This window comes from Myotis daubentonii, chromosome 16, assembly GCF_963259705.1.
Source record: "Myotis daubentonii chromosome 16, mMyoDau2.1, whole genome shotgun sequence".
NCBI classification, from domain to species: domain Eukaryota; kingdom Metazoa; phylum Chordata; class Mammalia; order Chiroptera; family Vespertilionidae; genus Myotis; species Myotis daubentonii.
In genome coordinates this window covers 36,113,298-36,140,474 of record NC_081855.1, presented here as the reverse complement: position 1 = coordinate 36,140,474, position 27,177 = coordinate 36,113,298, and the positions used below count along the sequence as shown (strand labels likewise).

The following is a 27,177-nucleotide window of genomic DNA, read 5'->3' as shown; positions in this document are numbered from 1 at the left end:
TTTTTGAATTTGCCATCCACTCTCTTCAAGATGGACATGTTGGTTATTTTCAGAATTACAAAGGATGTAGCAGTGAACTTTATGTATACATTTTCTTGTACTCTTGTATAATAATTTCTCTAGGAATACATTTTAAAGTGAAATTGTTGGGCCATGGGATATTTCCATATTCAAGAATTGTTGCCAGATTGCTTTATCAAATTATACCACTTTACACTCTCATCAACCAGCAGAATATGAGAATGGCTATTCTTTACATTTTCCTTAGTATTTACTATTATGAAACTTTTAATTTGGCTAATCTGTATTCAGAATGACATCTTATTGTTTTAATATGTGCTTTCCAGATTTCTAGTGAAGTTAAGCATTATTTAAAATGCTTATTGGATATTTAGGTTTCCTCTTCTGTGAATTACCTATACCTCATATTTCTTAGTCCATTCCACTGATTTATTCTTAACATATTCTGGCTTCTAACCTTATATTAGTTAGATGTGATATAGCTGTCTTCCTCCATTCTATGGTTAGCCTTCTTTGTCCACTTTGTATCTGACATATCTTGAGCAGAAGTAAACTTTTTTTCCTTATCTCCCTTTATTTTTATAGTTGTTCTAATTACACTTGTCTGTCCCATAAGTGTTTTAGAGTTTTATCCGTAGATTTTTTTGAAATTGCTCAAGAATATGTGTAGGTATAGTGATCTTTTGTTTAGTTCTTATACTGGGCATTTGAGGAGGGTTGGTTCAATTTGAAGTCTTTCTTCCTCTTCCTCTTCTCCTTTTTCTCCTCTTTCTCCTCCTCCTTCTCCTTCTCCTCCTCCTCCTCCTTCTTTCTCCTCCTCCTTTCTCTTCCTCCTCCTCCTTTTTTTTAGTCTTGCCACTGGGAAGGTCTCTTTTTCTTGGATATTTTCTCAGTCCCCCCCACCCCCCTTTCTGTGGAACCTTTATAATTCAGATATTGAATACTTTCTATATTTTCTCTCATTTTCTAGCTTTTTCCCCCTCTCTATTTTTTTAAAAATATATTTTATTGATTTTTCACAGAGAGGAAGAGAGGGGGATAGAGAGTTAGAAACATGGATGAGAGAGAAGCATCGATCAGCTGCCTCCTGCACACCCCCCACTGGGGATGTGCCTGCAACCAAGGTACATGCCCTTGACCGGAATCGAACCTGGGACCCTTCAGTCCCCAGGCCGACGCTCTATCCAGTGAGCCAAACCAACTAGGGCTCCCCTCTATATTTTGAGGGGATTTCTCAGCATTCTTCTAGCCCTTTCTTGAAGTTGTAATATTTATTTTTCATGTATCCCCCCTCCCCCCCAGCCCTGTAAACTTTTTTGTTAATAGCATCCTCTTCTTGTTTAATGTCCTATAATTTTTTTCCCTATTAGAATTACCTGCCTTATTTTGGTCGTCTTCTTTATTATTGCTGCCATATTTCTTATGATTATTGTTTCTTCACATTTTAGAATGAGCGCATAGAGATGCTGATTGGAAATTTTGCGTATATATGCAGAGCCTTGTTAATTGGCAGGCCTTGCTTATTCATTCAATAAAAATTTTAGTGTATACTATGTATCAGTTCCAGACACTTTGTTTTATGATAATTGAATAAGAGATGTTTTGGAAGGGAGGCCTTGTACCTAAAATTCCAGAATGAAGAGGATGCCAGATCTTAGATCTTCACCAGGTAGTTTATTCATTTTTCTTCTCATTTTAAAATAATATTTTTATTATGAATTTCAGAGAGGAAGGGAGAGGGAGACAGAAGCATCAGTGATGACAGAGAATCACTGATTGACTGCCTCCTGCATGCCCCATACTGGGGAATGAGCCTGCAACCCAACCTGGGCATGTGCCTGATAGGGAATTGAACCACAATCTCCTGGTTCATAGATCAATGCTCAGCCACTGAGCCATGCCAGCTGAGCTCATTTTTCTCATAAGATGAACCTTTCCTGTTCTTCCATTTTCAGCTCTTAGTTTTCATTTCTGTCTACAGAGATAAATCCAGATTTTCTCTGGTTGTCTGAGCAGTTTGGCTGTCCTGTTTATATAGTTTGCTGATAGCCTCTTTCACATTCTAGGGTGTGGACTTTCTCTGCTGTGTTATATTAATTTTTGAGCTTCACTGAAATGAAGTAAAATGTCTGGTTCACTTATAGCCTCTCTCACTTATCCCTACTGTTAAGAAAAAATACCTTGATTATTATTTCAGTAGACAAATCTGTATGCTTTGTCACTTGGTAGTTTTTTTTTCTTTTTTGTTTTTGTTTGTGTTTTTCATCTAGCACTTTGAATCTTAAAAGTTTTCTAGTATAATTTTTTTAAAGTTAAAATTAATCTGTATTTGAAATTGAGGGACTTCAGGATACCCTTATGATCATGGAAGACAGCTAGCTTATTTAATTTTAGTAGTTAGTCAGCAGGTCTCATGAAAGCAAATGATTTCTTGGAAACAAGCCTGAAAAGTTCTTAAATTATCTGTGCTGGATGAATATGAAAGTCTAAGCTAGCCTCACCTCTTGTCTGAAACTACTGTCAGACTTCGTATTTCTGTACTTCTCTACATTTATTTTGTACACAGCAGTCAGAGTGATCATTGTAAGTTAAATATTACATTACTCCATTTGCTTAAAACCTTTCAGTAGTTTCCCTTTATATGTGGAGTAAAATCTAAACTCTTTTTCCTTATTTGTAAGATTCTACACAGTGTCCTGCCTAGCTAGTTCTTCATTTTTATTTACTACTCTCCTATTTGCTTTCCGATTTAGCCACACCAGCTTTCTTGCCATGCCTTTCAAAAGCCAAGCTCATTTCTTACGGCCTTCAGAATTGCATTATAGATGGGGGTGGGGTGGGGGGTGGGGGGCAGATAGCTTTCTTACTCAGTCCTGCTCAAAAGTTACCTTTTCAGGAGGTATTTCCGTGACATTTTATCTAAACTATGACCTCTGCTCACTCCCCAGATCACTGCTTATCCTGTACACTGTTTTCATTTTCTCCCTATATATCACATTATCTGAAATTATATTATGCATTTTCTAATGGTCTTTTCCCTATTAGAATGTAAGCTCTTTGAGGGCAAGGATTGTGTCTCGTTTAGTGTGTGTTTCTCCAGCCTAAACAAATACACACACTCTAGAGCAATCTTAGGCACGTGGTAGACTATCAACAAAAGTTTGGATGAGTGAAATGACAATATGGCCATCAATTACTTTAAGATTTTAAAATTTATTTTTCTTCTAGGTTATATTATCCTATCTAATAATAGTTAAACATGGTAATTGACCGTACCTTCACTACACCTCCCATGGGCGAATCAGCAAGATATGCAAATTAACCGCCAACAAAGATGGCGGTTAATTTGCATAAGTAGGTGTGAAGGAGTGAAGACTGAAGGCGGCTCCAGCCAGAGCAGCAAAGGCTTGAAGGCAGCTCCGGCCAGAGCTAAAGCCTGGGTCCCGGGTGCCGGAGGAAAACGGGTGTCGGCAGCCTGGGGAAGGGAAGGCCTATTGCATGAATCTTTTCGTGCAACAGGCCTCTAGTTTACTATATGTTAAAATATAGTGGCATGAATATTTTCAGTTTTAAAAACTTTAAAGAGTGAGGGCACATTATATTTACAAATTCCAAGAATTCTAGCCATACTGTATTAGCCAAATAAGTGTATTGGCTGCTTGTGTGCATGAGCATCTATAAGTGAAATGAAGGTCTCTGAGAATTTAATACAGCTTAATCTTAGAATCTGTTTTGATTCCTTGACATTTTTCTTACTGAATTAGAATGAGAAGCATAATGTAGAACAGTAGCTTGCAGAATAGAATGATATAAATTAAGGAAAAAAACATGCTTCTATTTGTTCCTAGTCACCATTTTTTCTGCCTCATAAAAAGAAAGAAAAGATTGAATAAAAGGTTTTTTAAATTCTATGTCTCATGTGAGTATTGTTTTGGTTATACTACTAAAATATGTTTTATGTCACAATTCACTTTTAGATAGAGTCCTTGTTTTTGTATTGTTGTAGCAGATTAGAATATGGTAAATATCACAAAAAATCAACCATCAGAAGCTTAGCTGCTATATGAACTTAGAAACATTTATGGAATATAATGTTCTATACTTGGTGGATTAGAAGTTTTTTGAATTTTTTAAAAACATTTATTTATTTTTTACTTACTGATTTTTAGAAAGAGAAGGGATGGGAGAGGGAGAGAGAGAAACATCAATTTGTTATTCCACTTATTTATGCATTCATTAGTTGACTCCTGTATGTGCCCTGACCAGGGATTGAACCCGCAACCTAGACATATCGGGACAACAACTCTACCCAACTGAGCTACTCGACCAGGGCAGAAGTTGTTTATTTTATGTTTTAATTATCTGGATAAATCTGCCATTTTCCTAAAGTTATGCTATGAAAGTAGTTCTCAGTTAGGACAATTTCTTATCCCCACCCACTCAGACCCCCAGGTGACATTTGGCAATGTCTGGGAACATTTTTGGTTTCCACACTGGGGGTATATTACTGGCATCTGATAGTTGGGGGCCAAGGCTGTTGCTAAGTATTATACAGTGTATAGGAGAGTCCCCCACAACAAAGAATTATCTAGCCTAAATGTTAATAGTATTGAGGTGCTTCAATGTCATGCATAACTTAGTAGAGAAATTTAAACTCTAGAATAAGTTATTAAATTAGGTATGCCAAAAATATTTATTGATTAGTTTCACTACAGAGATTCCCCATACTATTTTGGTCTACCCCTTCCCACAAACCGGTATGGTCTTCAGTGCTCATATTATGTTAAAACAAAAGTTTTCCCCCATAGTTAAAAGTATCTTTTTGGGCCCTGGCTGGTGTGGCTCAGTTGGTTGACCATTGTCCCATGTACCAGAAGGTCACCTGGCTCGATTCCCGGTCAGGGCACATGTCAGGTTGTGGGCTCGATTCCCAGTAGGGGATGTGCAGAAGGCAGCCAGTCGATAGTTCTCTCTCCCTTCCTCTATCTCTAAAATCAATAAAAATATATTTTAAAATAAATAAAATATAAAAGTGTCATGTTGGAATAACTAATTCAGGTGCCTGCTAAAACGTTACTTGAGATAGGATTTTATGAGAATCAGCACATCTCCTTATATATATATAGCAAAGCCAGTTGATAAAATTGGATGGTGTTTGTCATTAAAAATCTATGAATTATGATTATGCTCTCTTGATGGCATTTAAATAACCTTAAATTCTTTATAGAAGCATTCCATTGATGTAATACCACTTTTCTAGTCATAGAGTTATCTATTCAGAAGCCCAGTTTATTTTATATAAATAAACTTTGGATATTCATATTATCTATAATAATAAAAGCGTAACTTGCTAATTAGACTGGACAAAACCAGGGCTGCTAGGGAAGCCTGGGTCCCAGGTGCCAGAGGGAAGCCGGTGTTGGCAGCCAGGGGAAGGAAGGCCTACTCTTGCACGAATTTTGTGCATTGGGCCTCTAGTCCATTATAAATTTCTATTACTTGTTTCTATATTTGAGTTTTGAAAGTGTATTTAAATGTGTAACAGTTAATTTTAATGAAGTTAGAGGGTTGCAACTCTTACACTCTTTCTTTTTAGGAAGTTTATCTTCCCTTTTAAATTTATATTCCTCAAAGATACACTTTATCAGTTTTGAAAAACTGAAGTTTCTCTAATATGCAAGATGCTATAAAGCACAGTTGGGGTATAAGATAAATTTAGTCCTGGCTGTAAATGAAATTGTAGTATAATGGACAATAACATTAAGTTATTTGATAGAGGTATATATAAAATACAGTAGCGATGCAGAGCCAGAATAGGAATAATTTAATCGCATTTATGGAGATTCAGAAGTGTTATGCAGTTTGGTATGGATAGACCAGTGATGGCGAACCTTTTGAGATCGGCGTGTCAGCATTTTGAAAAACCCTAACTTAACTCTAGTGCCGTGTCACATATAGAAATTTTTTGATATTTGCAACCATAGTAAAACAAAGACTTTTATTTTTGATATTTATTTTATATATTTAAATACCATTTAACAAAGAAAAATCAACCAAAAAAATGAGTTCGCGTGTCACCTCTGACACGCATGTCATAGGTTCGCCATCACTGGGATAGACTATAGGGTGCTGCCTAGTAGTTTGGTGTGTCATGATGAAAAATGAGACTTGGAGTTTCTCTATTAGTTAATGATAACATCTATTCCAGAATAGTGGCTTAAGACCTCATAAGTTTTAAAGGTAACACAATTGCTGCCAAAAAAACAATTACAGTTGTTTTTTAATATCTTTTTTTTTTTTAAATATATTTTATTGATTTTTTTACAGAGAAGAAGGGAGAGGGATAGAGAGTTAGAAACATCAATGAGAGAGATCGATCAGCTGCCTCCTGCACGCCCCCTACTGGGGATGTGCCTGCAACCAAGGTACATGCCCTTGACCGGAATCGAACCTGGGACCCCTCAGTCCGCAGGCCGACGCTCTATCCACTGAGCCAAACTGGTTTGGTGGCGTTTTTTAATATCTTTATTCAAGAGTTTAGCACTAGTTTTAGTAGAATTAGTGCTGACTTAAAGTAGTCTACTATTTTAATTCAGAGGGAAACCTTTCTAAACACTTAACAACGAAAAAACTGTACTTGGGCATAGTTCTTACCATGTCTTGTTTGGTAGTAAAGCTACATCAGGATATCTTAACCATAATGTTCATCAGTACAGCCGTGGGCAAACTACGGCCTGCAGGCTGTATCCGGCCCGTTTGAAATGAATAAAACTATTGAAAAAAAAGACCGTACCCTTTTATGTAATGATGTTTACTTTGAATTTATATTAGTTCACACAAACACTCCATCCATGCTTTTGTTCCGGCCCTCCGGTCCAGTTTAAGAACCCATTGTGGTCCAGTTTAAGAACCCATTGTGGCCCTCGAGTCAAAAACTTTGCCCACCCCTGAAGCTCCTATGTTGTATTAGTGATACACTAGATTTATATTGTATGTGTATAATTATAGAATGCATTATTTGATTGCTAAAAGATAGTTTCTAATTTGTTTCATAGAAATCAATGATGAAATAAACTTGTTTTGATTTGCTGTAGTCTAAATCTTTTAATTAAGTCTTCCTAATTTGATATCTTATATTAATGCATTAAAGCTATATTTTTGACAGGTAGCTTGGCTCAGTTTAAGAATTGATTCTGAATATTGGAGATGGTACTGGAAAAGGTACCACTAAAAAAAAAAAAAAGGACTTTTGAGATTTATTATAAATTTATCTGTGCCTAAACATTTCCTTCTGTAGCTTATTTCCTTCTATAATTGTTAATCCTAAAATACTGTCATACCTTGTCCAGAAGAATTTTTATTGAATAAAGCATAAAAACATGTGCTGCTATAAGCCATGCTAAATTCTCTACATTTCAGGATAGTGTGTTACTGTTGTCTTAGTAAAAGGAAGGAGATAAAATTAATGAATAATATAAAAGTAATTTCAATTTGCTTTGGACTTTGCAAAGCTTTCTGTTGATGGCTGTACTTAATCCTCTTCCAGTTTGGCTGTATTTAGCTTTATATCTGATTGAAGTTATATCTGTAGTTTTATATTTGGCTATATGTGAAAGTTTCTTTTAGAAAAGGAGAGGTGGTGTTCTTGTTCACAGAAGTATTTGTATACTATATAATTGGATAGTGACTAAATGATAACTTGATTTTTTAATCGGCATCTCTTAAAAGTCACAATTTTTATATCTTATTAAATATAGAAGGATATGTAATGTAAATAATTTATATTTTAAATTTATTGTGATTTGATATTCTTGATATTACTGATTACATTTAAATTCTTTGCATATCCCACTGTCTGTGAGAACCAGTTCAATAAAATAAGAAAAAGTTGTCTTTAGGTATTGCATTTGGTTTACTCATTTTTATTTTTAGTAGAGCCCTTTGCAGTAGGGTTGGTCCTTTTAATATTGCTGCACACTAGTTTAACAACTACTTATGTAAACAGTGTGGCAGTTTTTAATGCTTCTGCCAGAGGGCACTTATTATGAAAAACTGTTTTACCTCTAGACAGAATAGTAGTGTCTTTCAGGGTGGTGGTGGTGGTGGGGGGGTGTTCTTATACTTTTTTTCTATGAATAGTTATTTGAATATGCATACTTAAAATCTTTCCAGTACTAACTCTGTGACCTTAGCAAACCATTTCTTTCTTTTTTATTAGCAAACCATTTCCATAATTTCTACATCAAAGTCAGAGAGCATACCCTGCATTTCCTATCATGAGGTCTTTTTAAGTATTAAGTAAGAAAATACATGTCAAGTAGATAGAAATACTGTCTTGAAAAAATTTATGTTAGTATCTGATAGATAATTCAGCAGACAATTTTTTAGGATCTAATACAGTGAAGTACAAAGTGACTCTTAAGAAATAACTTCATTTATAGAACAGAACTATTCTAAGGATTAATTGTAAAGCGTATCTGCCATGACAGTTGTGTTAGCACTATGTTGCCATGGAAGAAAGTTTTGGTAGACTTGGAATTTGTGGGGGGAAATCAGGGGCATATTGGAAAAACAATGACATATTTTCTAAATGAACTATCAAATATCATATCAGTTATTCTACTAATGGTTCTATTTTAACCTTAGTTTATAGTATATAGTATAGAGTGTTTGTAGTGCTGGACATTGGTGAGTAAGTTAGTAAAATGTGATAACCCATGTCAGAGAATTTGTAAGCTAGAAAATACCTCCTTCATGGCTCCCAAATCTTACCTCTCTTAACCATTTTTTATCTTAATACTCAGGACAGATAAGCAGTGGCAGCAATATCACTTTCTAACAAAGATGGTTTATTTCAAAATTTAGAATTATTAATGCAAACATATCTGCTGTGGCTTCTAGAGTTAATATATTTATTTAGCTAATATTTATTGAGTACCTATTACGTGCCAGGCATTTGGGATAATTAAGTGGACAAAGAAATCTCCCCAGGATTTAGGGGCTTATAGTTTAGTGTGAGTGACAGTCAACTATAAACATAAGTAAGTTATAGTATGTTAAAAGTAACTGCCATGAAGGGAAAAATGAGCAGGCTAAAGGGGTTGAGTGTTGAGGCAGTTGGGCATATTGCAGGTTTAAATAAGGTCTCATAGAAAAAGTGATTATTTCAACAAAGTCTTGAAGGAAGGTGTAGTTGGCCAGGTGGATATTTGGAGGAAGAATGTTCCAAACAGAGGGAATAGCCAGGAGTGTGTCTGGCCTGTTTAACATGTTAAGCGCCCAGCCTGTTTTGTCTTCCGGATGGAAAGTATAGCGTCAGTCACCAGTGACTGACAGGGCGCTTAATGTGTTAAGGAACATCAAGGAAGCCAATGGAAGCAGAATGAGTGAGAGAGGGAATAGAATAGAAGATGAAGTTAGAAAAAGGACAAAGATCATGTAGGATTTTATACGGATTATGGTTTTTACTCAGTGGAAAATAGTCATTGCAGGATTCTGAGCATGATTTGACTTAGAAGCCTGGCTGCCACTGTTCTAGCAGCATGGGAATCTCAGCTTTGCAAGCCATAGAGAACATGAATTTGGGAGTCTAAAGGGGTCTTAAAAATCATTCTGTATTCACATTCACCAAGCACCCTGGTGTAGAGAGATCTAGAACTCCTGATGCCTTCCACGGTTCTGTGGTGCAGGTCAGCCTGTTGTATCTTCCCTCTCTTAGCCTTAGAGTTTAGCTTTCTCAATTCTGTTATTTTCTATTAGTTCTCATCTTTCCAACTTCACTGTTGTTATGTCATTCTTCGTCTTTTTATTGGTTATCTTAGGAGAGTGCAGAGAAGTATGCTTATCTGTCTCCATGTGGAACCAGAAGACTGAGACTATAAAAACTGATTTTCCCAATGCGATTAGAAAAACACCTCTGAAGTACTTGCTCTGAAACTTCACCTGCTATTGTAAAACATCTTGCCTGAGTTAACAGTCTAATAATGTTATTTTCATGAAACACAAATCAGGCCTTTATAATTTTTTAACTTAAAATATATCTGCTATGGCAATGGGAAAAGAATAATCACTTCTTCATTGTGTAAATGTATAAATCGTGTAAGTGAAGTCTTGTCTCACTATGTAGCCCATAATTTGAGAGTGCCTGTCCTGGAACAGGTTAAATTTGAGAGTTCCTTTAAGTGAATGGATTTTGTCAGGTTAATGTGCTTGAGAACTTGGGAACTGAGCGGATTGCCAAAAGACAACATATTTTGCCCTAGCTGGTTTGGCTCACTGGATAGAGCGTTGGCCTGTGGACTGAAAGGTCCCAGGTTCTATTCTGGTCAGGTGCATGTACCTTGGTTGCGGGCACATCCCCAGTAGGGGGTGTGCAGGAGGCAGCTGATCGATGTTTCTGACTCTCTATCCCTCTCCCTTCCTTTCTGTAAAAAATCAATAAAATATATTTAAAAACAAAACAAAAACAAAAAACATATTTTGGTGAAAACAACATAGAATAGGAGACTTGAATTTTAGCTCCATTTCTTTATTGCTAAATATGAGATGTCAGTAGATCACATAACCTTTCTCTGCCTCAGTTTCTTCATTTGTAAAATGAAAGCTTGCAGGTTAGATCACCTTTAAATAACTGTAAAAACTTCATAATAGTGAAGTTGTTTTGGAAGTTTTTTGTGCTTTTATGGAAAATAAATATAATTAATTTTCTAATTTTTTTTTTAATGCAGGTTAATGGTGCAATGTAAGAAACCTTTAAAAGTTTCTGATGAATTAGTACAGCGATATCAAATTAAAAATCAGTATCTTTCAGCAATAGTATCTGATGCAGAAAAAGAACCTAAAATTGATCCATATGCATTTGTTGAAGGAGATGAGGAATTTCTTTTTCCTGATAAGAAAGATAGACAAAATAACGAGAGAGAAGCTGGGAAAAAACAAAAGGTAAGAGAAATCAAAGTATATACCAAAGGGTCTCTGATGACTTGTAGCACTGCATATAGTACCATACCTCTCATTTTTTTCTTTTAAATAGAATAGATTCATCATTTTAACTTAGAAAAACATTTTTTAAAATAGGTAAGTCAGGCCGAAAACGGTTTGGCTCAGTGGATAGAGCGTCGGCCTGCGGACTGAAAGGTCCCAGGTTCGATTCTGGTCAAGGGCATGTACCTGGGTTGCGGGCATATCCCCAGTAGGAGATGTGCAGGAGGCAGCTGATCGATGTTTCTCTCTCATCAATGTTTCTAACTCTCTCTCTCCCTTCCTCTCTGTAAAAAATCAATAAAATATATAAAAAAATAAAAATAAAATAGGTAAGTCAGGCACCTATTTTAAATTATAGCTGCCTTCTGTCATGAAAAGATCTTGTTTGCTCTAAAAGTTTTTGGATTGGAAAAAGAGAACATTAACTTTTCTTACATTGAAATCAGGACATTTAGGTAGATGAACTATTTTAATACTGAGTTAAAATATGCCATCAGTGAATTACCAGTTGTCAAAAATACAATAGAATGCATATCACTGAGTTTATAAAATACTTATTTTTAAATATGTGAGCCAAGAACTTATAGTGTCCCTAAAAGTAAAATGTTATATTAATGAAGTATAAGACATATCAATATGTATTTGATTAAAAGGTTAAATATCAAATATTTGAGAATCTCTTAAGCACAAGCTAACCCTGCTATATATGTCTTTTGCCTTAAATACAAAATACGAAAATTGAAAGCTGTAAAATTATGAAAAGAATTCAGTTATATGCTTAATACAATAATATGTTTACTATGTGCTAGGTACTTGAAATTTTGTCTTTTTGTAAATATGAAAACAGTAGTGGCTGGGAAGGCTGTAGATACTGTACAAAGAATATGGACTTTGTTACTTTATTTCTTTGTATTGAATTTATTAGGGTGACATTGGTTAATAATATAGGTTTTAGGGGTACAATTCTATAACACATCATATGTATATTGTGTATTCACTCCACCCCAAGTTAAGTTTCCTTTCATCACCAGAACATGGGCTTTGGAGTTTGACAGCTCCCACAACTTATCAGCCATATTTACCCAGGTTATCTTTAGAACTGTTTTTTTGTTTGTAAGATGGGCATGCTACTTAATTATCATATAGGTTAGTTGTGAGAATTAGTGATAATATCTGCAAAATACCTAGCAGAATGCTTGAAACAGTATTTTCTGGATTTTGTTATTGGTACATGATATGATATACTTTAGCCTAATATGTAATATTGTTTGCAGGTAGAAGATGGGTCATCTAGTGTAACAGTGTTATCACATGAAGAAGATGCTATGTCATTATTTAGTCCCTCTATCAAGCAAGGTAAAACTTCTGTTTCAGAATCAAAGTATTTCATTCCAGGATTGTTACTACAAACTACCCTTGAAGAGTGTGGGGATTGGGGTGCTGATACTCCGATCCCACACAGTCGAAAATCCTCATATAACTTGACTCCTCAAAAATTTAACTAGTAATAGCCAACTATGACTGGAACCCTTATTGATTACATACCCAGTCTGTTAACATATATTTTGTAATATGTATTTTATACTATACTAGAGGCCTGGTGCACAAATTCATACACAGGTGGGGTCCCTCAGCCTGGCTGGCGATCGAGGCCAGTTGTGGCCCATCTCACCTAGTCCCAATCGGGCTGATCGAGCCGGCTGGCCAGGGGGAGGGACCGCAGGAGGTTGGCTGGCAGTGGGAGGCTGGCCGGTAGTGGGAGGTTGGCTGTGGGAGTGCACTGATCACCGGGGGCAGCTCCTGCATTGAGCGTCTGTCCCCTGGTGGTCAGTGCGTGTCATAGCGACTAGTCGTAAAGGTCGCTTAGGCATATATATATATCTATATCTATATGTAGATATAGATATATAGATATAGATATATAGATATAGATTCTTAAAATATAGTAAGCTAAGGAAAATCATAAGGAAGAGAAAACACATTTACAGTATTGTACCTATTTATCTATATGGTCTGTCAGTACCTGCATTAATGCTGTCTTAGACGATATGAAACACTAGATAGTATACATATTACTAGCACTAGACATCAAAAATGAAAAGATAATGTGAAAAAGAAATTGATATTTATAGGTATAATGATTTATTCATTGATCATGAAAAGGCAGCAATATGATTGCTTTATGGTAAGCCTAGTATAATCAACATATTTACTGAAAAAATCTGCTTTTAGGTGGACCGGCTCAGTTCATACCCGTATTGTTCAAGGGTCAACTCTAATCTGAAGTTGTTGGACTTCTACAATTCTTTTTTGCAAAATTCATATGTTTCATAGAAAGGGATGGATTTCTATGATATGGGATATCTTAAAATGATGGATCGTTGTTTATATTGCATAGGGAGAAGCAAGTTCAGATGATAGAAATTGTGTTTTGAATTGTTAGAACTTCTTTCCTTTTTTACAAATAAAAATAGTTCTTATCTGTAAAATAAGACTGGATGAGATCATTGCCTAAGGTCCTTCTCAGATCTAAAAGCTCAATTAATAAGTCAGGCTTTGTGTGACCAAAAATAGAAATAAGAAAAAACTCCTCCAGAATAAGGAAGATGGTCTTTTAGGGGGGAAAAAAAAATGTAGTGATTAATGGTAGGTTGCTGAATGAAATTTGGGTTCTTTGGCCTGTTTACCTACTCTGGGATATAAGGAATGTGTAATTTCCTTTTTGTGTCTGTGGTGTGGCTTTCTCAAAATGTGGACCATCTTACCACCTTCTAGAGCATCTTTTAAGGTGAAGATTGGAAATCTTGGTTTTTAAAAACCTAGATGATTTTTACATACTCTAAAATTTTAGAACTATTGCTCTAGTGAGTCTTTATCATGCAGGGGCACTTGGAAAATGACTTTAATCTTTCTGAAAATGAGGGCTTTTCAAGTCATTTGACATCCTAAGGATATTTTGGAAGGTTATACACCAAACTGCAAATTGTTTTTCATTTTTTTCTTGTGTGGGAATATAAGAGGAGTTTAACTTCTATTTGTATTTGCAGTTCTTTTTAAGTAATATATTTTTTCCCTCTAAAACTGGGGAAAAAAGTAAAAAGGAGAATAAAATTCTAGAACTGAAATGAAACTTACCTAGGAAGTAATATTTATTTAGTATTTAAGTGCCTGGCACTGGGCAAAGTGCTTTACCTATAATCTATCACCTTTAATTTTTGCAGTTGCTGAGGCACAGAGAGGTTAAGTCAGTAGCCCAGGGTCGTACTCTTACTGTTGGAGTTGGAATTCAGAGTAACTGTCTGACTCTAGCTGGAGCACTTAGTCTTTGTACTGTGCTTCCTTTGCATTCAAGAAGATAGAAAAATGAAATTGTGTGTGTGTTTAATTCTATTCTAATATGTTTACATTTTTATGTGAAAAAAATTTATAGATTTTAAACAAATCACAACTTCTTATTGTATTATACCCTTATAAATGTAAAGTAATGTATCTAGCTTAAATAAATAGAATAATACTTATTTGGTCAGTAGTAGAATTTATTTATTTTTTTCTTCATTGACAAATGTAGATGCTCTACGTCCTACTAGTCATGCTCGTCCTCCTTCAACCAGTTTAATTTATGACTCAGACCTGGCTGTCTCATATACTGACCTCGATAATCTCTTCAATTCTGATGAAGATGAACTAACAGTGAGTATCCTGTTAATGATTAAGGTTATAAGTTTTCTCCCTTGATTTTATGTAAATTTTTTTCAGAAGTGATATGTGACTTGAATATTGTTTTAGCCCTGAACAATAGGAAATACTTTATAATAAAATTTCATTAATTGGTTGTATTTTTTTAGCCTCATGTTTGTACAGTGTTGACATAGTGTCTATCACATATAAACTTTGTTTCTTTGTTTTGTGTGTTTGAAGGACTTGTATGATTAAACTTTGAGCTCTGCCATATGTTCTTTTCCCGCAGTTCTTAGGAAATAGTATTATTTTCCTTATCTTTGATCCTCTAGTTGAGAAATGGCCCTAGAATCGACTTGTTTAGAGAATAAGTAATTAACATTAAAATTACATGCCTTGTCAATTTATTAAGGAATACTACTTCTTTAGAATTTGTTTGACATAATAGTCATTATTATAAGACAGCTAAATACTATAATAAAGAGGAAGAAAAAGTAACATTTAATCTTTAACACCCATTTGCAGAGAAAGGTGAAGATAAAAGGAATTAAAGCTTAAAATGAGATTCCCTAGAATGTCAAGTCTCTGGCAAATTAATGAATTGGGTGCTGCATTATCATAAAAGGGAATTCCTTTTTCATCTGCATAAGGTAGCTTGGAAACTTCTATAGTACATTTGGTCTTTCTTGTCCTATATAATATATACTTTTAATCCTCTCTCATCATATACATACACACATACATATATGCCCATTTGGTGTATTCAATTAAGTGACATAAGCCAGATACAACTATATATAAACTTTTATTTTATATCCCATAATATAGTATATTTTAGGATACCATTTACTGGGTAAATATATCCCTAAAATTTTGGTACTTTATACTTTCTCTCTGCTACCATTCATGTATCAGCTGTGGCTCTTTTGAGGTAAAAAGGTTGTAATCAGAGATTAGTTTGGTGTTTTTGACAAAGTGGCTAACAGGAACCAAGTTATCAGCTCTAAAAATAATGACAGATTGGAGATACTGAAACTTGGTTTGTTCAGTGTATTAAGATTTATTTTTAGTTAGGGATCCTGTTGCTTTGTCATATGAGATCTTTCTGAAATTTGTGCTTAGTTTTACCTGTTGTAGCATTTTTACTGGTATAGGGGTAAGGAGATTATTAAACAAGGTAAAAGTGTAAACAAGACATCAGAAGGAAGATTGATTATGTAGGAAACTAATGTCTTTAAGGGTACAGATACTTTCTGAGTATCTTTTACTAAGAAGCAAATCTGATGTTAATTACAACCCTTCTTATTGCAGGTTTTATTTTCATTTTAATAGGTTTTAAATGGAAGTTACTCTTGCTTCTTCTAAGTGTTTTGAAACTATGGGTTATTTTCTTTGAAGGAACTTTTTCCTCTGTTAATTTGGAGGATTATGAAATAGAGAAACTAATCTGAGTTTATTGATTGCCTAAAATGTGTTTTATGTCTTTAAATCATAGCTAGTGTGTATTTGGCTCTAGCACAACTTCAAAATACTACTTTTCATGAATGGACTCTTCTTTCAAGTCACATCTGAATGATTACTATCTTGAGATCACGTTGGATATAAAACTTGAAATAAATATAAATATGTGGGTGTTTTGTTTTTGTTTTTAATAGCCTGGATCTAAAAAATTGGCAAATGGATCAGATGATAAATCCAACTGCAAGGAATCAAAGACAGGAAATCTGGACCCGTTATCTTGCATAAGTAAGCTTCCCCAATATGTGCTCCAGATAAATCTGCAAACTTTTAATGTCAACAAAATTCTCCACATCTTTGTTTTAAACAGATTAACCTCTTTAGAGTGTTATGTTAAAATGTGTGTTTTATTAAATATAGGCACTGCAGATCTTCATAAAATGTATCCTACACCACCATCATTAGAACAACATATAATGGGATTTTCCCCAATGAATATGAATAATAAAGAATATGGTAATATGGATACAACACCTGGAGGAACTGTTTTAGAAGGAAATAGTTGTAGTATAGGAGCACAGTTCAAAATTGAGGTCGACGAAGGATTCTGTAGCCCCAAACCTTCTGAAATTAAAGTAAGTATTTTATTTCTCCAGAAAATAATTTACTACTATATTTTCATATAGAATTAGTTTATAGCTATATTCAAAATTCATTTCATACTGCCATTTGCAACAACATGGGTTGGTCTTTGAGGGTATTATGCTAAGCAAAATAATTTGGATGGAAACGGACAAATACCATATACTTCCCACTCATGTGGAATATAAAACAAAAGGTAAAGGAACTAACAAAATAAATTTATAGATGCAACAGATAGGTGGTTACCAGAGCAGAAGAGGTACTGGCGGGGGTGCGCGGTTGGCGGGGAGGAGCAAATTGGGTAAAGAGGGTCAAATATATCATAAAGGAAGGAAACTAGATTTTGGGTGGTGAACGCACAGTAGAGTATACAGATATTGAATTGCAATGTTGTACATGTGAAATGTATCTAATGTTATTAACTAATCACTAAATTTAATTTAAAAATTATTTGATTCAGTTTTGTAGTTAACAAATTTGGAGACTGAATTGTGACACTATTAAGAATGTATTTAAGCCCTGACTGGTTTGGCTCAGTGGATAGAGCGTTGGCCTATGGACTGAAGGGTCCCAGGTTCGATTCTGGTCAAGGGCACCAAAAAAAAAAAAAAATGTATTTAAGAAGGCGGGGGGTGAGGGGATAAGAGATCAACCAGAAGACTTGTATGCATGCATATGAGCATAACCAATGGACACAAACATTGGGAGGGTGAGGGCGTGTGCTGGGGGGGTGGGAGTGGCCAGGGAGAAGTCAATGGGGGAAAAAGGAGACTCATGTAATACTTAAAACAATAAAGAATTTAAAATTTTAAAAAAATGTATTTAAGATGCCCCGCTGTCATGGGCATGGCTCAGTGGTTGAGTGTCAACCTATGAACCAAGAGGTCTTGGTTGATTCCCAGTCGGGGCACATGCCCAGGTTGCAAGCATGATCCCCAGTGGGAGGCATTCAGGAGGCATTTGGTCAATGATTCTCTCTCATCATTGATGTTTCTATCTCTCCCTCTCCCTTCCTCTCTAAAATCAATGAAAATATATTTAAAAAAAAAAAAAGAAAAAAAGAATGTATTTAAGAAAAGAATAGAATTGCCCTGGCTTGGGTAGTTCAGTTGGTAGAGTGTCGTCCTAATATGCCAATGTTGTGGGTTCAGTCCCCAGTCAGGGCACATACAAGATGAATCATTGAATGCATAAATGAGTGGAACAACAAATCTCCTTCCCTCCCCTCTCCCCCTTCCCTTTCTCTCTCTCTCTAAAAAAAAAAGGAATTATATTTACATTTTTTTATTTTGTTTCAGGAAAGGAAAAAAATGGCTAGAATTGGTTTGCTTTTCCCCCCATGGAAGATAAGGTTCTGAATGTCACGGTCTTTATATTGTAGGATTTTTCTTATGTCTACAAGCCTGAAAATTGTCAAGTTCTAGTGGGATGTTCCATGTTTGCACCTCTAAAAACTCTACCAAGCCAATGCCTGCCTCCTATCAAATTGCCAGAAGAGTGTATTTACCGTCAGAGTTGGACTGTTGGAAAAATGGAATTGCTTCCTTCAGGACCTGCAATGCCATTCATCAAAGACAGGTTTGGTTTAGATTTATGTTATTGGTACAGTATATGAGTACTAATATAGCTTTAATGTTTTTTCATTGAAGTACCTGGTATGCTGGTTCCTGGAAAAAATATACTGGTTTTTGAAAATTCTAAAAGTTGTTTTCTGATGAATAAGATTATAATGGTACTAGAGGCCTGGTGCACGAATTCGTGCACCCGTGGGGGGGGCGGCCCTCGGCCTGTCCTGCGGGATAGGGTTGAAACTGGCTCTCTGACATCCCCTGACGGGTCCCGGATTGTGAGAGGGTGCAGGCCAGGCTGGGGGACCCCACAGGTGCACGATCAGGGCTGGGGAGGGATGTGGGAGTTTGGCCAGTTGGGGAGGGACTACGGGAAGGCTCCAGGGTGTGTCTGGCCCGTCGCGCTCAGTCCCAATCTCGGCTGGACCCCAGCAGCAAGCTAACCTACTGTTTGGAGCATTTGCCCCATGGTGGTCAGTGCATGTCATAGCAAGCAGTTGAGCAGCTTTAGCATATCATTAGCATATTACACTTTGATTGATTGAAAATACGACCGGACACTTAGCATATTAGGCTTTTATTACCTAGGATTAGCTGGACATGGATAAACTTAGAAAACTTAGAACTGTTGTGCTTTGATTCTTTGTCTTAAAAGCTTTTTTTTTTCTATTTTGGTCTAAAATTTTAAACCACTCCCATGTGTACATTTGTCATATTTCACACAGTTTTCTAATTTAAAATCTGTGAAATTGAGTTATCTTATAATTGGTAGCATCTTAAAATTGCTGTGGTCCCTTTCCATAGACATCTCTAAGATTAGGATTTTATTTTATGTTTTTACATCTTAGAATTTATGAACTATGGATATTTGTAGTATAAGAAATATATAGGTGTCGGTAAGTGTATACAGATTTTATTTATAATTTTGGAATTAGTTGGTTGGTCGTCAGACCACAATAATCTCCTACAATGAATATATTAACCAGAAATGCATTTTAATTGTACTCGGAATTTTAGCACTAATTGTGCTTTCATAATTTTCACTGTTAGTGAAAAACATTTGGAATATTTTCCGTTGCTTTTCACATTACTAATATGTTTCTTTATGTATATATTTGATTTTCTTTTACCCTGGTGATGCTAGTGACGGAAGTACAATGGATCAAGAATATGGCCCTGCTTATACACCTCAAACTCATACTTCTTTTGGGATGCCTCCTAGCAGCGCACCTCCTAGCAACAGTGGAGCAGGAATTCTTCCTTCTCCATCTACCCCTAGGTTCCCAACTCCAAGGACTCCCAGGACTCCAAGGACTCCTCGTGGAGCTGGTGGACCTGCTAGTGCCCAAGGTTCAGTCAAATATGAAAATTCAGACTTGTATTCACCAGCTTCCACCCCATCCACATGCAGACCCCTTAATTCTGTTGAACCTGCAACTGTTCCTTCCATCCCAGAGGCACACAGTCTTTATGTGAACCTCATTCTTTCAGAATCAGTTATGAATTTGTTTAAAGACTGTAACTTTGATAGTTGCTGTATCTGTGTCTGCAACATGAATATCAAGGGTGCCGATGTTGGAGTTTACATTCCAGATCCAACGCAGGAAGCACAGTATAGGTGTACCTGTGGCTTCAGTGCTGTTATGAACAGAAAATTTGGAAACAATTCAGGATTATTTCTTGAAGATGAACTAGATATCATAGGACGCAACACAGAATGTGGCAAAGAAGCAGAAAAACGTTTTGAAGCTCTCAGGACTACTGAACATGTTAATGGAGGACTAAAGGAATCTGAAAAATTGCCTGATGAGTTGATATTACTGTTACAAGATCAGTGCACTAATTTATTTTCACCCTTTGGAGCAGCAGAAAAAGATCCTTTTCCTAAAATTGGTGTAGTTAGCAATTGGGTACGTGTTGAAGAGCGGGACTATTGCAATGATTGCTACCTTGCATTAGAACATGGGCGTCAGTTCATGGATAACATGTCAGGAGGAAAAGTTGATGAAGTGCTTGTGAAAAGTTCGTGCTTACACCCCTGGTCCAAAAGAAATGGTAAGTATGCTAATGGAACAATTTTTGTTTGTTTTCCTTTAGATGTATGACTTGGCTTTTCTTTCTTAAGAGAAAGTATTAAAGGCATTTCCCAGGTAGCCAACAGAGACACTTAAATTTGGACTTAAAAACTCCTTTAAGAATGAAAACTTTCAAAGAGAGAATTTCCTAGTAGTTTAGTTTTAATTTCAAAATAAAAAGTAGGGGTTATTATAAATTTTGTAATTATTGTGTAGATGTATAAAAGGTACTTTGCACATGTTAATTAGCAGAAAGTTGCTAGATGTCTGCAGTATTCAACATGCTTTTACTCATTAAATATTTTATGAGCACCTAGTATGTTCTCAACCTGTTCTTTTATAAAGTAGTATTGGACTAACATATTTCCCAACCTTTTTTGAGCCTGTAATTTAGTAAAGAATACAAAAATAGAAAAATAAGTAATTATATAATATAGTGACAAATGCTTTGAAGAAAAAAGCAGGTAGAGGAGTGGAAAAAGACAAGTGTGTGTGACATTTATTATTTTTTTATCCTCAGCGGAGGATATGATTTTTTTTTATTGACTTTTAGTGAGAGAGGAAAAGAGAGGAGAGAGAGATCGAAGTGAGAGAGAAACATCAACCTGTTGCCTCCTGTACATACCACAACTGGAGCTGGAAACCCACAATCTAGGTATATAGGTATGTGCCCTGAGGGGAAATCGAACCTACACCTTTTGGTGTACAGGGACAAACACTCCCACTTGGACAGGGAAAGAGTGTGACGTTTTAGATGTTTTGGATAAGAGAAGATACTACTGAGGGGACAACATTTGAACAAAGACTTACATAAAGTGGTAGGGGTTAGCTCTGTGGCTAACCGAGGGGAATGTGTTTTAGGCAGTGAAAAAAACCCTGAGTGAGAAAGTATGCTTAGGGAGTCACTGTTTGCTGGGATGAATTGGGTGATGGGGAGACTGGTAGGAGATAAAGTTTAAGAGTTGGCCAGTACCCTGGCTGGTGTTTCTCAGTGCTTAGAGCAGTGGTCCGCCAACCGGTGGTCCCGCCAGGTTTGAAAGGGTTGGCGACTGCTGTCTTAGAGCATCAGCCTATGCACCCAAGGGTTGTGAGCTTGACCCCCAGTAGGGGGCATGCAGGAGGCAGCTGATTGATGATTCTCTCTCATCGTTGATGATTCTATCTCTTCCTCTACCTCACTTTCTCTGAAATGAATAAAAACATTTTTTAAAAAAAGCATGATGGGAAGTTATAGGACAGTTTTGAGTAGAGAAGTAAACATGATTCTTTTTTCTGTTTGCTATTATGTTGTGGATGGTGAAGATGAGAGTTTGTTAGAGTATAGAAATGCAACAGTTATTTTTATATATTGATTTTGTACCCTGCACTTTTACTTATTTCTAATGGTTTTTTTGGTGGAGTCCTTTAGCGTTTTCTATATATAAAAATTATGTCAAGCAGAATTCTTACGTACTTTTTTTTAATGGTTATAGATGTGAGTATGCAGTGCTCACAGGACATACTTCGAATGCTCCTATCTCTTCAGCCAGTTCTTCAGGATGCTATTCAGAAAAAAAAAGAACAGTAAGGCCTTGGGGGGTTCAAGGTCCTCTCACTTGGCAACAATTTCATAAAATGGCTGGCCGAGGCTCTTATGGTAAGTAATTTATAGTATGTATATTGACTACTTTTATTTTCAGTCCTCAGTTTTCTATGCCCAATTTGAATAAGCACAGTTTGTTTTTTCTTAAATATTTTTTGTGGCATATGCTTGACTTAAGGCAGTGTGGGTCAATCTCAGCTTTTCTTACTTTGAACATTTACAGCATTCAGTATACTGGTACATCAGAAAGAATAACTTCATTTAGATCTGTTTTTACATGAGACTTACCAGTACAATTTTTATATGTAGAAAGAATCATACTGCCCAAATTTTTTAAAAAAGAACTGAGCAACACTTTTGTTGTAAATCATTTATTTTACAAAAACTGAAATGAAAAAAAAATGGAGTAAAAAGGAGCAAGTGATATTAGTGATAAAGGTTCTCAAGGTCTCATTAAAAAAAAAAAAAGGACAAATTTTCCTAGTTGTGATAAGAGTAGGCAAATGAATATTCCCAATATGGTATGTGCATTGTAGATTTATGGTTAACAATAATAAAAAAAGAACATTAAAAAATTGTTTTAAATTGCCCTAGCTGGATTGGCTCAGTGGATAGACCATTGGCCTGCAGACTGAAGGGTCCCTCGAGTTCGATTCCAGTCAAGGGCACATGACCCTGGTTTGCAGGCTCGATCCCCAGTAGGGGGGCATGCAGGATGCAGCCAGTCCAATTTCTCTCTCATCATTGATGTTCTACCTCTCTCTCTCCCTCTCCTTTCCTCTTTGAAATCAATAGAAAATATATTTAAAAAATTTTTGTATGAATTATTGGTTTGAAGGTTGGCTCTGAACGGTGGGATATAATTGGAGCTTTAAAAAATATGTCTGGAATGATAGTTTTTTTAACATTGAAAATCTCTGGCTTTTTGTGCATGGTTTTAGAATGCATTATGTTTTATGCAGAAGTAGTAGATTTTTCTCATATTTCCTTTTTGCCTTCTTTTATTAATAGCTAAATAAATTTCAATCCCATACATAACTTTACATTCAGTGAGAAGTGCAGGTTTAATTTATATCTTGTCACATTCCTTTTTTTTTTTTTTTTTTTCCTTATGTATTTTTATTGATTTCAGAGAGGAAGGGGATAGGGGAGTGAGAGGATAGAAAACATCAGAGATGAGCCCAGCTGGTGTGTGGCTCAGTGGTTTGAGCTTCGACCTATGAAATAGGAGGTCATGGTTCAGTTTCCCAGTCAGGGCACATGCCAGGGTTGTGGACCTCGATCCCCAGTGTAGGGTGTTGCAAGAGGCAGCTGATTCAGTGATTCTCTCTAGTCATTGATGTTTTCTATCTCTCTCTCCCTCTCTGAAATCAATAGAAATATATTTTTTAAAAAAACACCACCAAAATAGTAGACACACACATAACCACAATACCCAGAGTTTTTTACTGATCAGTACATACAGAGAGGTTTTTTTCTCTCTCTTTTTTTTTTTCTTTTTTTTTGGTTTTTTCTCTCTTGTTTTTTTTTTTTTTAAATATATTTTTATTGATTTTTTTTTACAGAGAGGAAGGGAGAGGGATAGAGAGTTAGAAAACATCGATCAGCTGCCTCTTGCACACCCCACCACTGGGGATGTGCCCGCCAAACCAAGGTACATGCCCTTGACCTGGAATTGAACCTGGGGACCTTTCAGTCCGCAGGCCGACGCTCTATCCACTGAGCCAAAACCAGTCAGGGCTGGTTTTTTCCTCTTTTTAATGGCTGCATGTATTTCTGTTTGTTTCTTTCCACATGCTATTATCTTACCAGTCTACTGTCAATGGACACACTAGAGGCCCCAGTGCACAAAATTCATGCAGGGGTAAGGTCCCTAGGCCTGGCTGGCAATCAGGGCCTATTGGGGGCCTTCCAGCTGCTGGCTGGGGCCTTCCTTCCCCCGGCTGCCAGCTGGGGCCCTTCCTTTGGTTCCATGCCACACCCTGGTGGTCAGCACACATAGGGAGCGATTGAACTCCCAGTCTAAACTCCTGAGGGGGACACTTTTGCATATTAGCTTTTTTATATATATAGACTAGAGGCCTGATGCATGAAATTCGTGCAAGGGGCTGGCCCCTGCTGCCCGCCGTGGGCCGCCTCTGCCCTCGGCCCCTGCCGCCACAGCTTTTGTCTGGAAGGTTGTCTGAAAGGACGTCCAGTTTTCATTAGCAATATTTTACACTTTTATTATTATTATAGATAGATGGTTCCCATCATTATTTTTTTAAAAAAACATATTTTTTTATTGATTTTCAGAGAGGAAAGGAGAGGGGAGAGAGAGTTAGAAAACATCAATGATGAGACAGAATCATTGATTGGGCTGCTTCCTGCATGTCCCCACACTGGAGATCCAGACTGCAAACCTGGGCATGTGCCCTTTCTGGGAATTAAACCACCACCTCCTGGTTCATAGGTCGACACTCAACCACTGAGCCACGCTGGCTGGGCAGTTTCCCGTAATTATTACAACTATTTTTTCTAGAATTCAGGACATGCCTGGCTTGTAAAGCATGTGTGTATATATTTTTTTTAAATATTGCCAAATTACTCATTATAATTACCAGTTTTAAACTCCTACCAGTAAAATGCCTGTTCCCCCAAACCTTTTACAAGTAGGGTGCTGAGTAAGTAGATGGCTGAAAAATGGTTGTTTCATTATAGTTGAGAGGTAGAATAGTATAGATTGTGAGGGAAGATTTCCTGGTTTCTAATCCCACTTCTGCCAATCTTTGTATACTACTGGACAAGTTGCCTTAAACTTTTCTATTACTGGTGTTTCATCTCTAAAATGAGATTAATATTAGTATCAGCCTGGTATAGTTTTTTGTGAGGGCTAAATGAGTTAATAAAAAAGAAAGATCTTTAAGCAGTACCTAACACATAGTGAGTGTTGTAATTGTTTTGCTATTAATTATTTTTAATTGGTTTGTCATGAGAATGAGCATCTTTTTTATGTGCAAGAGGTATTTCTATTGCTGTGAACTTTGTTTATATCATATACCCCACTTTTTCTATTAGGTTTTTTGGTCATTTTTCTTACAGAGTTATACTTCCCTTTTATGTGGTAAGGATAGTAAACCTTTTTTTTTCATATACATTGCAAATCCTTCTTCCAACTTGTTTAATCATTTGGGCTTTATTGTTTTTCTTTTATACCAAAAATTTAAAAATTTTATATAGTCAGATTAATCAGTTTTTTAAATGGATAGGTTTTTATGTTATGCTTAGAAAGGCTTTTCCCCAGTCCAGATTTAAAAATAAAACTCTCCTCCCATGTTTTTCTTTTTATACTTCTAAGTTTTTTTTATTCAGATCAATTTTTTTTTTTTGCATTTAAATGAAGATATAAGTCATATGTTCTTTTTAAAAGACCATTTTAGCAAAATTCTTAACTGTGGAAAAAGCCTCAGTCCACTGGCTTTACGTATTTTTTGTCTTTAATAAAAATATTTTTTTACTACTAATAATGACTTAGTACTTTTTGATATTTCAGTAAAAAAGACATACTGCTTTTAAATGATTTTTCTTCAAAATATATTTTTTCTTATTTAGGAAACTGATGAATCTCCAGAACCACTGCCAATCCCCACGTTTTTTGTTGAGTTTATGATTATGATTTTTCTGGTGCTTTCTCCATTTGCCTCTCCCTTACTGGGAGAGACTTATGCTGGAACCCTATGGATCTCAAAGAGATTATAGCCTATGTTTGTACTATGTCCAGAAAAATGAAGCTTTGTTAAATGGAGCCAAAAGTTTTTTTTTAGGGATCTTACTGCAATATATGAGGTAGGTGTTTAAAATAATATGGCATTTTAAAAACTGCCTTATTATTTTGTATTTTTAAATATAAATTACACTGGGCAGTTTCAGTTTGATTGGGAACAGAATAGTAATGATGGTCAAGTTTCTTTGATGTCATTTACCTCTCATACTAGCCAGTTTACATTCTTACAGGATTTTAACCCACACCCTTAATTAGATGTGTGCGCCCATGGGTCATGATTGAAAAATTACTGGGGGGGAAAGTTGAGAGTATATATGGTCTCACGTAAGAGAATATGTTTTTTGCCCTAGCCAGTTCAGTGGATAAAGCATCAGCCCATGGGACTGAAGAGTCCCCAGTTTTGATTCCGGTCAAGGGCAACATATCTCGATTGCAGGCTTTATCCCTAGCCCTGGTCGGGGCATGTGCAGGAGGGGAGAACCAGTCAATGTGTCTTTCTCTCACATCGATGGTTTCTCTTCTCTGTGGTCTCTCCCCTTCCCTTTCTACTCTCTAAAAATCAACAAAAACAAAGAGAGAGAGGATATTTTCTAAAGCAAAGGGCAGCATTGTCAAATAGCCAAGGAAAAATTACATTTACAAAAAATTCTAGTCCTGATTCCTCTAGGACCCTCAGGTACTAATACTAGGCCTCACTTTCCTCATACATAAAATAAAGCTATGCTAGATCTTTGTAAGATCTATTTCATTTCTGAAAATTCTTGACTAATTTTTTTTAAGTTATAATTCTCATGTTATGTCCATCACTGAATGCAATGATTGCAAATTTAAAAATGCTGTGGGACATAAAGTCTTAATTTCATTACACCTTCCTTTTTCCCATAAATGCCTTGGAAATCCAGTTTTTTAAAAATTGCTTTTTACAATGGTTTAATTTTGTGCTGGCTTAACTCCATATAAAATGTTTCCACTTAATTACAAGGTATGTAGTGTATTTTGTAGAAATAAGTATTTCCCAAAGAGTGTTGTATAGAACACTAATGCTGCAAAAATCTTCCCAGAGAAAAAGTTCCATAGTTAAATAGGCTTGAGGAGGACGTGTATTATATTACCATATAGAGATTCAGTATTTCATATTAGATTTTTTTGAGCTGTTGAAAGTCTTAATAGTAAAGAAAATCCTAGCTAGATTTTCTTTTTTTAAAAAAAAATATATTTTGTATTGATTTCAGAGAGGAAGGGAGAGCGAGAGAGATAGAAATATCAATGATGAGAGAGAATCATTGATCAGCTGCCTCCTGCACGCCCCCCTACTGGGGATCAAGCCTACAAACCGGGCAATGTGCCCCTTGACCAGTATTGTACCCCAGGACCCTTCAGTCTGCAGGCCGATGCTCTATCCACTGA

General features: G+C 36.0%; 1 protein-coding gene across 8 annotated transcripts in view; it reads left to right on the top strand.

Annotated features, from left to right (window-relative positions):
* Positions 1-27,177, top strand: part of MED13 (mediator complex subunit 13) — a 100,409-nt gene that overhangs the window by 44,373 nt on the left and 28,859 nt on the right. For all 8 annotated transcript variants that reach the window (XM_059669783.1, XM_059669784.1, XM_059669781.1 and 5 more), the window contains 7 exons: positions 10,749-10,962; positions 12,279-12,360; positions 14,573-14,694; positions 16,338-16,428; positions 16,561-16,775; positions 18,164-18,360; positions 19,495-20,405. In XM_059669783.1, coding sequence (XP_059525766.1) covers positions 10,749-10,962; positions 12,279-12,360; positions 14,573-14,694; positions 16,338-16,428; positions 16,561-16,775; positions 18,164-18,360; positions 19,495-20,405 — 1,832 coding nt within the window. The remainder of the gene's footprint in view (positions 1-10,748; positions 10,963-12,278; positions 12,361-14,572; positions 14,695-16,337; positions 16,429-16,560; positions 16,776-18,163; positions 18,361-19,494; positions 20,406-27,177) is intronic.